Here is a 14,684-nt window from a genome sequence, read left to right as displayed (position 1 = left end):
GCCACAGATGAAAATGAGCTGCAGAATATTAAAGAAAATGGGTTTAAATTAAAGTGATTTGAATATTTAATTTAATCTGCAGTTCTTACAGTTTTAAGATATTTCTGACCTTCACAATGATGCTGTTTAAAAAAACCCACAGCACAATGAAAAATAAACTAATATTTACAAGAGAAGTGAAAACACAATTTTTACTGTAATCTTTTTTATTACAAAATATAAATGACAAAAAGCTTTTTAAAACTGTGTTGCTAAAACAAAGACAGATGTGACAGACATGAATGAAACTAAGCTTTTTTTTGTTCTTTTTTCAGTTTACATGCTACGGTTTATAATGTACAGGTGAGTGTGCTCCTGCTCAGGTAGAAACTTAAAGACGTGAGTGGAAATGGAGATGTCTTGATCTGAAGGGAAGTCGTAACAGAACATCAGTCTCCAGCACACAAACATTTTCCCTTTTTGTTCAGAGAAATTATTCCACAGTTCTGAAGACAGACAGCGAACTGTAAGTAAGTGTAAATTAAATTTTTTAAATTGTATTCCCTAAAATGCAATAAATTCCTTTAGTGAATTTGATTTGGGTGAAGCTGACAGCAGCCACTTGAGGAGTTTTGGCAAAAACATATTTGCAGACAGAAATGTTTTCACCTTAAAAGCAAAATTTATTTATATTTTATAAAGTTTTGGCTTGATTACTGCTCTAAATATGTTGCTTTTTAAGCAAATAGTCTACTCCAATTAACGATTAATCGATCAGTTGACGGTTATTTCAATAAGAGATTCAACACGATTAATAGTTTCATCCCCAATCAGAAGTGGTTTCATCTAAATAAGTTAAAAGTATTTATGTTTCTTAACTTTATTTAGTAATTTTTGGAATGTGAATCTTTTCCAGACAGTTTTGTTTGGACAGAAAATAAAAACTGTTCCTGTCTGTCTCAGAACTATTTGTGGTACCATTCACACCCTCATTCATCAATCCTCTGTTTGTTTTAGGCACGGATTCAAAGAACAGCTGATTTCCAAATGACAACATTGAAAACAGACGGAAGGACGTCGGATGGTTTCCTCTTTATAAGCAGATCCACTACAGTTCAGTTTAGCGGGGATTGATGGGAATGAGGGCGTCTGAGAAGTTCCGTGTTTTCCGTCACCGTTCTTCAATAAAAACAAACAAAAACCACATGCGTAAAATGGCACCATGTGTGCGTAAAATGTTGCCAGTGGGGAAGGCAGGCGCATCATCTCAGAGGTTTTGGACTCTGCCATGGAGGAATCCCCGGGAAGCTTCACTTCCCCACCTCGTCGAGCACCTTGCGGTTGAGCTGAGCCTGCTCCCGCTGGCTCTCCATCTTGGCCATCTGGATCATATTCCTCAGCAGGTGGAAGGTCAGGTCGATGGAGAGCGGCGGCTCCTCGCTGCGCTTCAGCAGCTGCTCCGCGGTCCGCAGCGCCTCGTCCTCCTCCTCCTCCGCGCCGTCAACTTCCGGCAGCAGCAGGTGGAGGCGGTCCGGGTCCCTCCGCTGGAGCAGCCGCAGCAGGTGGTCGCCCACCAGATCCGAGGCGGCGCCTTCCGTGGCCGCCCTGAGGAGAACATCGTCCACCTGCTGCGTCTGGAGGCGGCTGGTGCCATCCAGCCAGCCGGGGAAAGAGCGCGGTCTGCCGGCGGCGGGGCGGGGGTGTGACGAGAGGAGGACCGAGGAGAGGAGCAGCAGGAGGGGGACCGGCTTCATGTCCTGCAACCGAAAGGAAATTACGATTTTTTTAAATTAGTTTTGAAACTTAAAACATTTGACAGTGTAAACATTTTGGCAAAAATAAAGTAAATAATTTTTTTTACATGACATTTATAAAAAAAATCCTGAAGAGATTTGTCTCAGTTAAAGATAACTATGACCTTTAGATGGATGTAAAAAGCTGCAGAACTCACTTGATTTTCGTCAGTTGATGCAGCTGAACTTTTCAGAGTTGTCTGGTCTGATTCTGGAAAGTCCTGTGAGCCGCGGCTCCAGAGGTCTGCGGGGTTTTATACGTCCAGCCCGCTCCTTTTTGACGTCAATGCAACAACATGCCGCCGTCTTGGAAAGCGGGCAGCTCTAAAAGACGCACAACGATGCGGCAGCTGGCGGAGCGCGGATGGAGCGAGAATATAAGCAGCAGTTTTTACAGCTTTGTTTGTTTTCCGTCTTCTTTTACAAGATGAAGGAAGAAAACGCCAGAATCTTCACTGGCTCCTTTTATTTGGGTTTAACAGCCCGATGTTTGTTAATAAAAAACAAAAAAGATTTATTTGATAAATTTTGCTCCTTCCTTATGCTTTTTGAAGTTTGGTCAAAACATTTGTTTAGCATCCCAAACTATGAATTATCTTTCATTTATGATTTTCAAAAGCTGGCATGAAAAATTCAATTCAAAGTTTAAACCCAACAATGAAGCAAAGAAAGAAAATTAAACTTGGAAAAACATTTTTTCTGTGGATTGAACCAAACTGAGCAGTGAGCTGTCCATGGTGCTGAACCTGCTTCTACATTGGATTTCACATAACAAAAAGGAATATTTTAAAAATCAGATAATTTCACACGAGTTTATTATAAATCAGAGAAACATGAATCACTGTCTCCATTTGGCCACTTAAAATACAACTAAAAACTCAACAATTCTCTGGGCTGGCAGAAATGTTTTTACGCTGAATAATTAGATCTGAAGTTACTGCAAAAACAAAACTTTTATGTAGGTTTTTCCGTCCTTACTGACTTCAAGTGAGCGAACATTAAATATATTTTGTTAATTCGGAACATGAATGTGGAAAAAAGTTGATTTTGTGTCTCTTTGACCTTTTCTGTCTAAATTTGGCCAGAGTTCAACACTGAGCCTTAAAAGGTTTTCAAACTGTCCCTGATGTCCTGCAAGCTACACTGCAAAACCACAAAATCTTATCAGGAATATTTGCTCTTGTTTGTAGTGCAAATATCTTAGTACACTTGAAATAAGATCAAACTAAGGAGAAGCTTTTAATATCTATGGAAAAATAGTTAAAAGTGAAATAATCTCCTTGATTACTTCTAGTATTTTTTGTCAATAAATTAAAATGAGCTATTTCTTGCTGAAAAGTTACTAGTAAGTTAGTTTTGCATCATTTAAAGTATACTAAGACATTTGCACTAGAAGTGAGTCTAAAATAATTAAGATTTTGTGTTTTTGCAGTTTAGAGCTGGACAAATATGTTTTTCTTGATTAAAATGTACTCAAATTAAAAGTTTGGATTCTTCTACATTTTTCAGAGTAAAATCCTGACTGTATTTTTCAAACGGTTTTTAAGACACTTTTTCTGCTCTGCATAACATGCAGAAATAATGATTGGACTGAAAATCAGTGCAAAGGAAGACCAAGTTCAAACAAACACTTCAAACTTCTGACCAAGGCCACATCTGAAGTGTTTGGAAGCAAAATATATAGAAATACTCCAACTTTTGTGCATGGCTGCGTCCAGATGAACTCCGCCCACCCTCCTGTTCAGGTTACTCTGCAACAACACTCCACTCGTTTTATCACCTTGGCTTAATTTGAAAATCACAGGCAGTTGGAGTGCTGCTTCAAAAACCTGCAGCGCTCTGGGTAGAGCTGCTCCCGTCCCTGGAGGGGGTAAAAGAGGCTGTTTGGCGGAGTTTCAATGCATTCGTCAGATGCTCCCCGCTTGCAGATATAGCCTGAGTGTTTGTTAATGTGGCTGCCAGCGAGGCTCAGCAGCCTCCAAAAAACACAACTACTCACCAAAACTAATAAGTTTCCCCTGAAGTTCACTGAGGGTAGACAGTCCACTGGCATTAACGAGCAAACTTTTATGGTTTCAAACATTATGTAGGATTTTTATTTGTTAAAATGTGCACAGTAAATATTCAACGTGTTCCTTAAAGTATGGAAATACCAACCTGGTTCATACTGACTATTGGGGGAAGTTTTTAAGATGATGAGACAATGAAGGTTCACTTGAACTAAACAGATCAAAACCAACATGGTGAAAATATAATTGCTGCCCTCGTTAAATCATCAATTAATTGTAATGAATCAATTTTTTTTGCTACAACCAGGTCTGGCTATCCTCTTACCCGTAGATTCAATAAACCACTGAGGGTGAAAATATTTCAAAAAGCAACAAATTATGCCCTGATCTACAGACATTGAAGTAGAGATGTGAAGAAAAGTCGTCAATATTAATCAGTCTGGACAAAATTAGAAAGTCAATTTCCACAAACGAGGCAAAGTGGTAAACAAACGATTAAAACCAGTCCATAAACACCTGGAAGACTCGTCTAGGAAGGAGAGCCTCAAAAAAGTGTTTCCAGTGCAGTTTTGTGACATAAACCAATTTCAATATTCCTCACCGTAGCACAAGAACTTTTTAATAAAAACCGTTTTTGTTTTTAGAAACTGGCCTGTTTCCATGAAGCAAATTTATTTTCAAAATGTCAAATTGTGCAATTACGTGGTTAATGGGAATGCAGGCGAGATTCTTCCAAATCTAAAGTTAAACCAAAACAAAGAGTAAACCATGATGGATAAGACTTTTAAACATTTAGAAAACAACATTTTGTTCCTGAGGGTTATTAAAATGCTGGCAGGAGAAACCAGAACAAAGTACAACAATGAGTCAGGTGGAGAAGAGTCCAGTAAAGCAAACATGTAAATCAAAAATACATTATGAGTGAAGCTCATCGAGGCGATGAGGAGAACATTCCCTTCATCAACCAGCAGGTGTTAATGTAAGTGTGGCTCCACTGCAGCTCTGCAGCCAAATCCCATTTCCATAAATAAACTTTCACAGACGTTTCTGCAAAAATGCAAGTTTGACTTTCAAGTGCGAATTTGTCACTCAGAGTAGACGAGCAATCCTCCCCGACCTTTTACATGTGATTCAGTCACAGTTTTACACTTTGGAAATATCAGAAGACTAAAGTAAGTTGTGCTCATTTCTCACACACACTCGCAGTCTACAGTACAAATAAGTGTAAAAATCATCATCAACAAGACAAGCTGGACTTGTGAGGTTTCTTCACATCTTGTTGGCCTTCCAGGTCAGGTAGGAGTTCCAGGCGACAGCGACGATCTGGACGACGGCCAGCCTGCAACGAGGAGCAAAAACTGACCATGTGGGAATGCACTTAAACTGGGTTGGTAGATTTAAATTCACTCTAAAAATATCAACTTTTAAATACATTTGCAGATTTAGTATCTTCCAATATGACTGGAAAGAAACAGAAGCATAAGAATCTCACCTGTGATGCAGCGGGACGAAGTAGAAATTAGCAATCTGGACTGGAGGCCACAGCTAAAAAAATTATTAAAACCAGATGAGAATTTATGTTTATAAAGACTAAGTAACCTCAAATTAATTTTCTGCTGATAAACAAAAGACCAGAGGTGGATGGAGTAGCCACAAATGTTACTCAAGTAAAAGTAGTGCTGCTTCAACATATTTTTAAATAAAAAGAAGCTGCCCAAGAAATACGTCAAGTAAGAGTAACAGAACAAAAAATCAATAATTTAATATTTAAAAATTACACAATCAGATGGACCAAAATATAAAGTTAAGTTTAAATTTCGATATTCTAAGGATGAAATAGACAATAATACATCTAAGTAGAAAAAATAACAAAATCAGGTGAAATAAAATGTTTCCAAATCAGTTTCTTTCAATTAAAAAACTTCTGAAACTTTAACAAAATCTGCAGGTCTGTGTCTGTCTGGGGAATCTCTGGTTAAAACATGTTGTTTATTCAGTGGATAGAAAATCCAGGAATTTTACTCTAATAAGAGTAGAAATACCTCATAATAAAATTACCTAAGTAAAAGTAAGAAGTACAACATAGTAAAATACTTTTAAAAATAATTTTTTTTATAAAAAGTTACTAAAGTAAGCGTAACTCAGTAAATGTTACTACTTACCACCCAACCCATGGGATCTTAAAGGTTCCATCTTTATTTATACTATTATATGTATTTATTTATATGGGTGCATTTTGACATTTCCATATAAATTTACTGAAAACTGCATGATGAAACTTTTATTTTTTTTTTACATATTTATTAAAACTGTCATCATGTTGTCATAGCGTAATATAAAACAGATAATCTGTGAAAAAATTCAAGCTCCTCCACTTCCTCGCTGAGCTACGATAGCAATCTGCAAAAATGCATGGCTTTCAGTCAAAAACAATCAGAGCCAGGAGGAGGGTCCTGGCGCTGCCAATCAAGATTGTGTAATAGCTGTTAAATGGGCAAACGGCGGAGAAACAACTTACCATTACAAAGAAACTGTTTATCCGCTGTCATCAATGACTAGCTAACTAGCTTTAGCAACCTGGCAGAATCTGCTGTATAGCAGAAATAAAGGTATGAGAATCATACACAAGCATGATTGACAGCACTAAGACCCTCCTTGTGGCTCTGATTGGTTGTTTGACAAATTTTCTGTTTTCTGTAGTCTGTTTTCTGGAAGAAGGCAGAGAAGCTTTTTTTTAAACAGATTATCTAATGTCACAACAAATATGTTAAAATCATATTTCTTAAAAAAAGTCACAAACTGCAGCTTTAATTGTGCAATGCTTGGCCTAAAACCATCTTAGTGCTGCCCTCCTCAGGTTGAACGGTGCAACTGCAGTTGTTTTTTTTCTAACGTTTACAACTCTACAGCTTCGTTAGTGTCTAAATCAAAGTCCTATGTTTGGGTGTGAAAAAATAATCTCACAACCATGACAGAAAAACCAAAACCAGTTAATTCAACATCAGAAACTTACATAGTAATTAGAGATCAGGGCATCTGTGTAGTCCTGTGAGAAAATAAAAAACATATTATTGTACAGAGAAAAACAAGTAATGCACTGCACTTCAAAATAAAAAAAAAAAGTCCACTAAACTACACAAACACATGTGCATAAAGATATTGACATACAAAAGCAAAGACATAAAATTCAGATACTTCAAGAAATTTATGAAAAAAAAGGATTACATCTGGAATGAATTTAAGCATAGAGGGATTGCTTAAGAAGAAATAAAATATTTTTTATATACAGGGTTGTATTTGTCTCTGAAACTGAGTCTAAAAATGGCTCAAAATGAACTAAATAAATGTAGAGATCATATTTTCTTTACTCTTTTTGTGACACTGATGTGACCTGAATGTTTTTTTTGTCTAATCATTATAACTATTTCATGTGTATGCAATGTATTGTATGAGTTAATGTCATAAAATGAATAAATAAAAAAAGAATTAAGAGGTAAAAATCAAAACAAACATTAAAGATTTTATCTCTTAACATTTAGAACCAAACCAGATAAAATCTTCAGCTTCACAAACAGAATCTGCATAAAAACTTTGCTCCCATTTCCTGTTGGAGGTCTGTAGAAATAGTTGATGCTCGGACAGAAACCGTTTGCATCTCTGGATGTTCCTTGAGTTAAGGTTCTGTTTCAGTATGAATATTTAATTTCACATTCAGCGTCACAGCCCAACAATCGGTGCAGACAATGATTAAATTCATTCAAGAAACATGAAGTTCTCTCAGCCGCCGAGGAACAAGTTGCTCACATCCTCGTCATGAAGGCCGGAGAAAAGAAACAAACTGGAAGAAAATGTTCGGCTGGGCTGAAGGACTCAGTGAAACAGTTATTAAAACTCATGCTCAAATAATTAGTTTTAATAAAAAAATAATAAGTTTTTTCTGTTTTAATTTGAATTCCTGCCCCTTCACATAAATTAGTATTCCACCTGCAGAAGAGTGAGGGATTGAAGACGGAAGAAACATTTAAAGCAACAGAAATAAAGAGCGAGCCGGGTCTGTCGGATCGAGACGAAACATTTTTTATTTCTAAATCATATAATTTCGCCAAATTGGAGTTTAAGTACAGATATTCAATAGATCTGGAAGAAATGTATACAAAGATGAGGACCGGAATGAAGAACCAGAAAACCCAGAGAATGGAAAAATGAGGATGGAGGGATGAAGAAAGGACGAATGGGAGGAAAGACAGACGATTAGATGATCTCTGGTGGTTTTTAAACGATCAGAATAAACAAAAGTACAGGAAGAAGAAAAAGAAATAAAGTAACCAAAACAGATGATATTAAAGAAAACACACTTTATAATGTGTATTGCATTAAATACGCAGTAATGATCGACTCTTGCTTGAAATATAATTAATTTTGGGGTTTAATCATACTGAACTGCAACAGCAGGGATGATTCACCTGATCAGGATGTTAGTAACTGAAATATTTGGGTCATTAATCAGAGAGAGGTTAATCCAGAACCTGGACTATGATCAAAACCACAAATCTTAGGTAAAATATGTACAAATGTGGTTATTACTGCCTCGACCTGACTGTGACCTTTTGACCCCACAGTAAATACTAAACAAGACCATTTGGTAGCGCAGACAAAACATTACAGAAGTAAAGTTTCATGTCATTCTACCTAAAGGTCACCTGAATGTGTCTCGGCGTATGAAAACAACAAGCCAATGTTCCTGGTCTGTTTTTTTTCTTTTTTTCAGGCTGAAACACTTTTCTAATTATGGACAAACAAGCTACTTCACCACCTGAGGTTAAAACACGTCACAATCTTCAGAAACAGAACAAAAGGAGACATTTTCGACCCACTTTAAAGGAGCTTGTTGCATTCAGATCAGTCTGTGTTTGTGTACCAAACAAAAACTCAATTTATATTCTGAAGGAGTTCAACAGAAAAACGTATTAAAACTTTAAAATGACGACGTCATGAAACTTTGTTCTGTTATGACCCTTTTTTAAAGATGTAATTTCGTGAAATATTTGAATATTTGAACAAATATTCAAATGAAAAATAAATTAGAATTTTGCTTAAAAATTGTTTTACACAAAAGTTGTGTAAAAAACATTTTTTGTACAAAAATGTGTGAAAATCTTTTACACAATTTTTTGTGTAATTTTTTAAATGTTTTTACACAGTTTGTGTATTTTTTACATAATTTTTTGTGTGTAAAAAATTATTTTTGTTACACAAAATTAAAATATGTTTTCAATTGAAATTATTTTCCATTGAAATTATTTTTCAAATGGAACTTGATGTTTTACTCCTAACCTCTAGGGGGAGCTAACGGAAAATTATTAGCACAAAGTAGAGGACTCAAGACTGAATTGTTTTAAACCACCAAGGTTTTACTTTCAGTTCAAAATGTTTCAGTTTATCCAAAACATGTCAGTTTTATAAAACTGACATGTTTTGGATAAAGTTTGGATAAAGTTCAAAATTGTTCCCATTAATTGAATTTATTTCCATGATTTCAATTCCATCTTCTTGTGAATGAACAGCTAGTGACGGACTGATGCATCCTAGGCGCACAGAGGAGCGTTCTAGCACATCCTTCCTCCTCCATTTATATTTTTTCTTCACCTGAATTATCCCACTTTGAGAAAATAAAAGATATTCCTATTCTAACTGTGTCTGTAGAGTCGGAGATGACGCTTCTGGAGCATTGCAGGGTCAGACGCTGGGTGAATTTGTTGAACATGAACTCCTGGGAAGACTGGCAGCTGTCTCAACTGTTTTCCATTTGTGACCGATTTGTCCCATTGTAGATTGATGGACTTCAAATTGTTTGGAAAAGATGATTGATGGGCAGAACGGTTTGTTTTCTGAGGTTGGGATGCTGAAGCTGATGGCAGTGTGTCCTCAGCTAACTCCTGCTGTTTTTAGAGCATTAACCAATTAATCAAATCACATAAGTGAAATGAATTTCCATTCTGACAGTTAATTTTAAATGGGAATTTTGATTAAAGATGCATCAAAATCTTTTTTTCTTAATGGTTTCAGTTGTGTGGTTTTTATTCCCATTTTAAATTTGGTTTGTTGTCTTTTATTTTGGATGTTTGCTATAACTTTCCGTTGCAGGGTTAACTGTTCTTTAAAAAGTTAAAATTTATTCATCTTTAAGTGAATGAAGTTGCATTTTTTGTGTCAATATATTACGTGAAAATGGTCTCAAAACAACATTATTAAGTACTGATGCTAGATAAAAGATAAGAGAAACAAAAATCACACCAAAAATTTGTGTCTTCAAAATAAAAAGTGTCAATAAATAACAGGGTTTTTTTATTCTTTCATTTGGAATTCAACTGCTTCTAAAAACAGCTGAAGTGCTTAAAAAAAGACAAAGCAGTTTTTTTGAGACTAAATTAATGTTTTGTGTTGCCTGGAGTCAATCTTCGGGCACTGCGCCGTTACCTAGCAACCCCAGCCAAGCCCAGCCCGTTACATAGCAACCCAAGAAGAGCTCTAGCAGGGTTTTACCACTGTAATCGCTGTACAATGGCTGCTGGAGAAGATAAATGTTTTGTTGTTGGCTTGTTGGTTGTGCAGGAGGCTCCACTTATATTTTTCAAAGATGTACAGTTGTGTAATTGCAGCTATTTTCATGTGCAAGGTAAAATGCTGAGTTAGTGGGCGTGGCCAGCAGCAGCTTATTTGGATTTAAAGTGACAAAACGCCCTAAAACTGCTCAGAATAGGAAGATAAATCTCATTTTGTGCAAAAAAACTTCATAAGAATGTTTTGTAAAGCCATATGAATATCCTGAGCTGTTCGAGGAAGCATAATAAAATCTTGATGTTCAATATGCATTCAATAATTGGCTCAAAAACATAAAAAGTGTCCAGACAGATTTGGTTTTGTGAACAGCGGTTTAGTCGCCCGCTGCATCAGTTTTCCTCTCACGCTCCCGCGTCGCCAGGCGTCGTTGTAATGAGCTCATTTGTCATTTATTTTGTGTCCTTTCTGACATTTACCAGGTTGGCCTCTCAGGTCCAAGCCTCTCCTTTGGTAAATAATTGATGGTGATCAGCGGCACACTGGGTAAGCAAAGCGCTGATGGACGTTTGAGCAGCTGGCACAACACGACGGTTTGCTCTGACCTGGCATACAAACACACGCACGCACACACACACACACACACACACACACACACACACACACACACACACACACACGCACACTTATATACGGAGCTATGAGTCACCCTGGCTGGTTCGACAATCCCTCCTCCTCTTCGTGCCTCTTCCTCCCTCCCAGGAAATAGTTTCCAACATTAATGAAGGTGTTGGAGGTTTTCAACTGTTTCTCCAAGGAAAAAAAATCAAACTTCCTCCTTTTGTGTCAATATTTGTAACAGCTTTTTGGACAGTTTGTGTCAACCTGCAGAATAATTTTAATCCCTAAGGGTCACTTTTGTAATGTGCATCACTGAGTGGTTACGATAAAAACATCTCACTGGTCATATGTTGAACAAAAAGTTTTACAAACTGAAAGGTTTTTTTCTTTTTATGAAAACAGAACAAAAAAAAGTTCAAATATTTGGCCCTTGTGCAAACCCGCCCCCCCAAAAAAAAAAAAACAAAGACAAGCAGATACATAAAACACCTCTGCTGTAAAGACACAGGATTAAAACTTCACATTATGTAACTCTGGCTTAGTTTCTTTCTAACATATTTTATGCAGTTAATTATTAACTTCAAGGGAACAAAATTACATTTGATTGCAAGTATATTAAAGAAATACACACATGCCTTGCCATAAGTACATTATGATATGACCAATGGGACTGCCGTATTTCCCTGCTGCCACAGTATCACAGAAAATCCAAAATCACTCCACATATTGGTGATTAAAACAAGTAAATTCGTCTCTAGCGTCCTGCCTGAAGGCCTCTTGCATTTGTTTGGTGTGGAGTGCTTTAGAAAGTAGATTAATCCACTCATTTTCTGCTGTGGGACTTAATTAAAACCAATAATGTGTTCATCCTTTTCTGAATGAGGTGGGCGACTAATGTTTAGCTTATTTGGCTGCTAGTACCTTTATGTGCTTTATCTCTATAAGATCAGGCTAACAGTATTCAAGTATTCTTCTTGAGCTTAAATTTACTTAATAGTTCAGATCTGCATTTGCTCACCCTCTTAAGTTTGGTAATGTTCTCCTCCACTGTTAGTCCGTTCAGGGCTCCGGAAATACAGAGGAAAGTTCCCAGGAAGCACGGAGCAAAACACAGCTGAGAACCCAAACAGATAAAAAAACAAACAAACAAAGAAGAACGGAATCAGAAGGAATCAGTGGTGCTTCTGCTAACGCTAAAGATAACGCTAACGCTAAAGCACTAATCACAAACATTAGCTCTGGCATAATTTACATGTTCTATTTTATTTCTGTTTATATCTACTGTTAATGTATTATTTTATTATTTTATGTTCCTTATTTGAAATAAAGTTATTGAAAAAAAGGAAAAAACATCAGGAGAGGAAATGGAACTGCTGCGTAAACAGTACATCCACTTCAAAATAAGAGCATGAATGTAAACAGCAAACTATATGGAAGAAATTTTACACCTAAAACTTCAATATAGATGTCAAACCTTACTCAACTAAACATTTACAAAACAGCCAAGTAAATTGACACATTAGAATTTATCTAAAAAAGTTTATAAGCCAAGTTAAGCAAAAATGCCAAGAAAAACATTAGCTCTGCTAATTGCACATTAGCAAGTTAACGGATATTTTCCCTCCACTGAAAGAAATCTTGGGTACTGAAGTGACTTTTGACTATAACAGTAATTACAGACAGAATAAACTTAATAGGCTGTACATAATTTACAGTCAACGCTAATCGCTGTTTTCTCTCACCTGGTCAACAAGCATTTTCTTCATGGCATCAGATTTAGAGGCTCCAACCACGATCCTGTCCAAAACTTTGTACCAGCTGCCGATTACCGGACCCTTTAATGTGGAAAGGAAACAAATTATCCTCAAACTTGAATGCAGATGTACAAAAAAAACCTGAACAAAAATTAATCTTTTATATGGCAGTAAAATTATTTCACAGATTTATTTGGAAAATTCTAACACATTTTGTGGCATTTCTTGCAATTCCTGTAAAACAAATATATAGTCAGTTCTGTGAAAAAAGCTTTTACCAACTTAGTAGTTTCTTTGAATTAATTCTAAAAACAGACAAAAAAAAAGAGTAAAAGTAAACTTCAGTTTGGAAAAAAGACAGAATTTTTAAAAAAGAGGAAAAACACCAACCTGGCTAAAAAATTATTAAATATCAACCAACTGCTACATTTCATGAAAGATAAATATATATATTTTATTACTGCCAGACATATTTAACAAAACAATCACTTAAATAGAACTTGTCTTACAATGTTTTGTCCTCAGTTTGTTGCTCAAAAACAAAATGGAGGTTTTGAAGAGACCTAGTCAAAGTCTGAACTGAAATTTGATTGACAAACTGCGCATGCTAGAAAACTCTACAGTACGATTAAATTTAAACAATTCTGAAAACAAGAGGCTAAAAAATTCTCTACTGATCTAAAAGATGAACAATTACAATAAGTTGTTTACTTTTCCATAAATATTTCCACTGATTTGCACAGATCTTAATCGAAAGGCTTGAATTTAAAAAAAAAATCTTTGATGTTACTGCAGCAAATTATGAATTTGTTTTAAACCCTAGAATTATGGAGTGTAATTTTAGACCCAACAGAGGAAAAATATAAACTGAAAAATATCTCTAAACCTCATCACATTTAAATCTCAGCATTTTCTGCATATATTTTTAGATCAAGAGTTCGATAAATTCTGGATTTAAGACGATTACTGCAGCACAAATAAAAGCTTTCGTCACAAAGACGTAAGAATCAAATGTGAAGCTTTTAAAGGTAAACCGTACAGCTGTCACCAGGCTCTACTGGATGAACTATTAGAGTCTGACAGAGAAGAAATTACTTTTGTTGAATGTAAACGTTAATAAAAGAGTCCCATCAAACGATCATAAATGACACAATAGATAAATAAGAACCACTTTTACCACAAAGAAGAATCCTATACTCATCATCCGGGCTGTTCGTCCCACATTGTGATGAGCTAATCCTCTCCTCTCAATCAGCTGTTGGGAGATGACATCACCCACACCCACTAGAGACCCTGAAGGACAAAAAAGCTGTCAGGACACGCTGCATGGTGTTATATGAATGTGATCCCTGCAGATTCGTTTCGTAGCTGCAGAGACGTTTTCAGTACGAAGCTTTTGTTAAATAGGAGCAGGATGAATGCAGCTCATTTATTTTGTTGAATTATGGCAGAATGCAGGCGGTGATGCTCAGTATTTAGCTCTAAAATGGCAGGGAGCTATCGCAGGAAGAATGCATTTCCAAATCTGTCTGATTCTTAATGTTCTGGCATTTAAAAAGTGTGTTTTAAATGTTGTCTCGGCTGCCTGAATATTAACAAAGATGTCCAACAAAGTAATAATAGGACATGTTTGGTACTCCAGGTTATCAAGTCAAATTTAAGACTTTTTAAGACCTTTTTTACATGTGATTATTTGCTTATTGCAACATGCTTTGGCATGCACACCTCCAAATTGTACAAAAAGGCTGATTGCTGAGATTAAGAAAAGTTGTGATTTTTTAAATTGCACTTCAAAACCAAAATGAATTCAAAGAGATTTAGGCAATCAGTCACCTAAACTACTGTACAAATGGTTAAATAAAGCTTATGGTGTTTTCTCCTCAACAGCATGGCTGAAACTGATAATTATTTTACACTAATTTAGATTTTCTCATGTTGACATTCAGTAAATACAGGTTTTTCAGGCAATC

General features: G+C 36.1%; 2 protein-coding genes across 2 annotated transcripts; both read right to left on the bottom strand.

Annotated features, from left to right (window-relative positions):
• Window positions 1–686: 686 nt before the first annotated feature.
• On the bottom strand, window positions 687–2,263 carry uts1 (urotensin 1). Its single transcript, XM_015035353.1, has 2 exons — window positions 1,931–2,263; window positions 687–1,736 (listed from the first exon to the last, which is right to left on the bottom strand). Exon 2 carries the CDS (start codon window positions 1,731–1,733, stop codon window positions 1,290–1,292), a length of 444 nt encoding a protein of 147 aa, XP_014890839.1. The 5' UTR covers window positions 1,734–1,736; window positions 1,931–2,263; the 3' UTR covers window positions 687–1,289.
• A 1,574-nt stretch (window positions 2,264–3,837) lies between these two features.
• Window positions 3,838–14,348, bottom strand: mpv17 (mitochondrial inner membrane protein MPV17). The gene is made up of 6 exons (XM_015035352.1): window positions 13,892–14,348; window positions 12,703–12,795; window positions 11,979–12,074; window positions 6,795–6,827; window positions 5,274–5,326; window positions 3,838–5,120 (listed from the first exon to the last, which is right to left on the bottom strand). Exons 1-6 carry the CDS (start codon window positions 13,916–13,918, stop codon window positions 5,051–5,053), a joined length of 372 nt encoding a protein of 123 aa, XP_014890838.1. The 5' UTR covers window positions 13,919–14,348; the 3' UTR covers window positions 3,838–5,050.
• Between the last annotated feature and the right edge of the window lie 336 nt (window positions 14,349–14,684).

Source organism: Poecilia latipinna, unplaced genomic scaffold, assembly GCF_001443285.1.
Source record: "Poecilia latipinna isolate Pla-1442-1.1 unplaced genomic scaffold, P_latipinna-1.0 Scaffold332, whole genome shotgun sequence".
Classification (NCBI taxonomy): Eukaryota; Metazoa; Chordata; class Actinopteri; order Cyprinodontiformes; family Poeciliidae; genus Poecilia; species Poecilia latipinna.
This window is presented reverse-complemented; position numbering and strand designations above follow the sequence as displayed.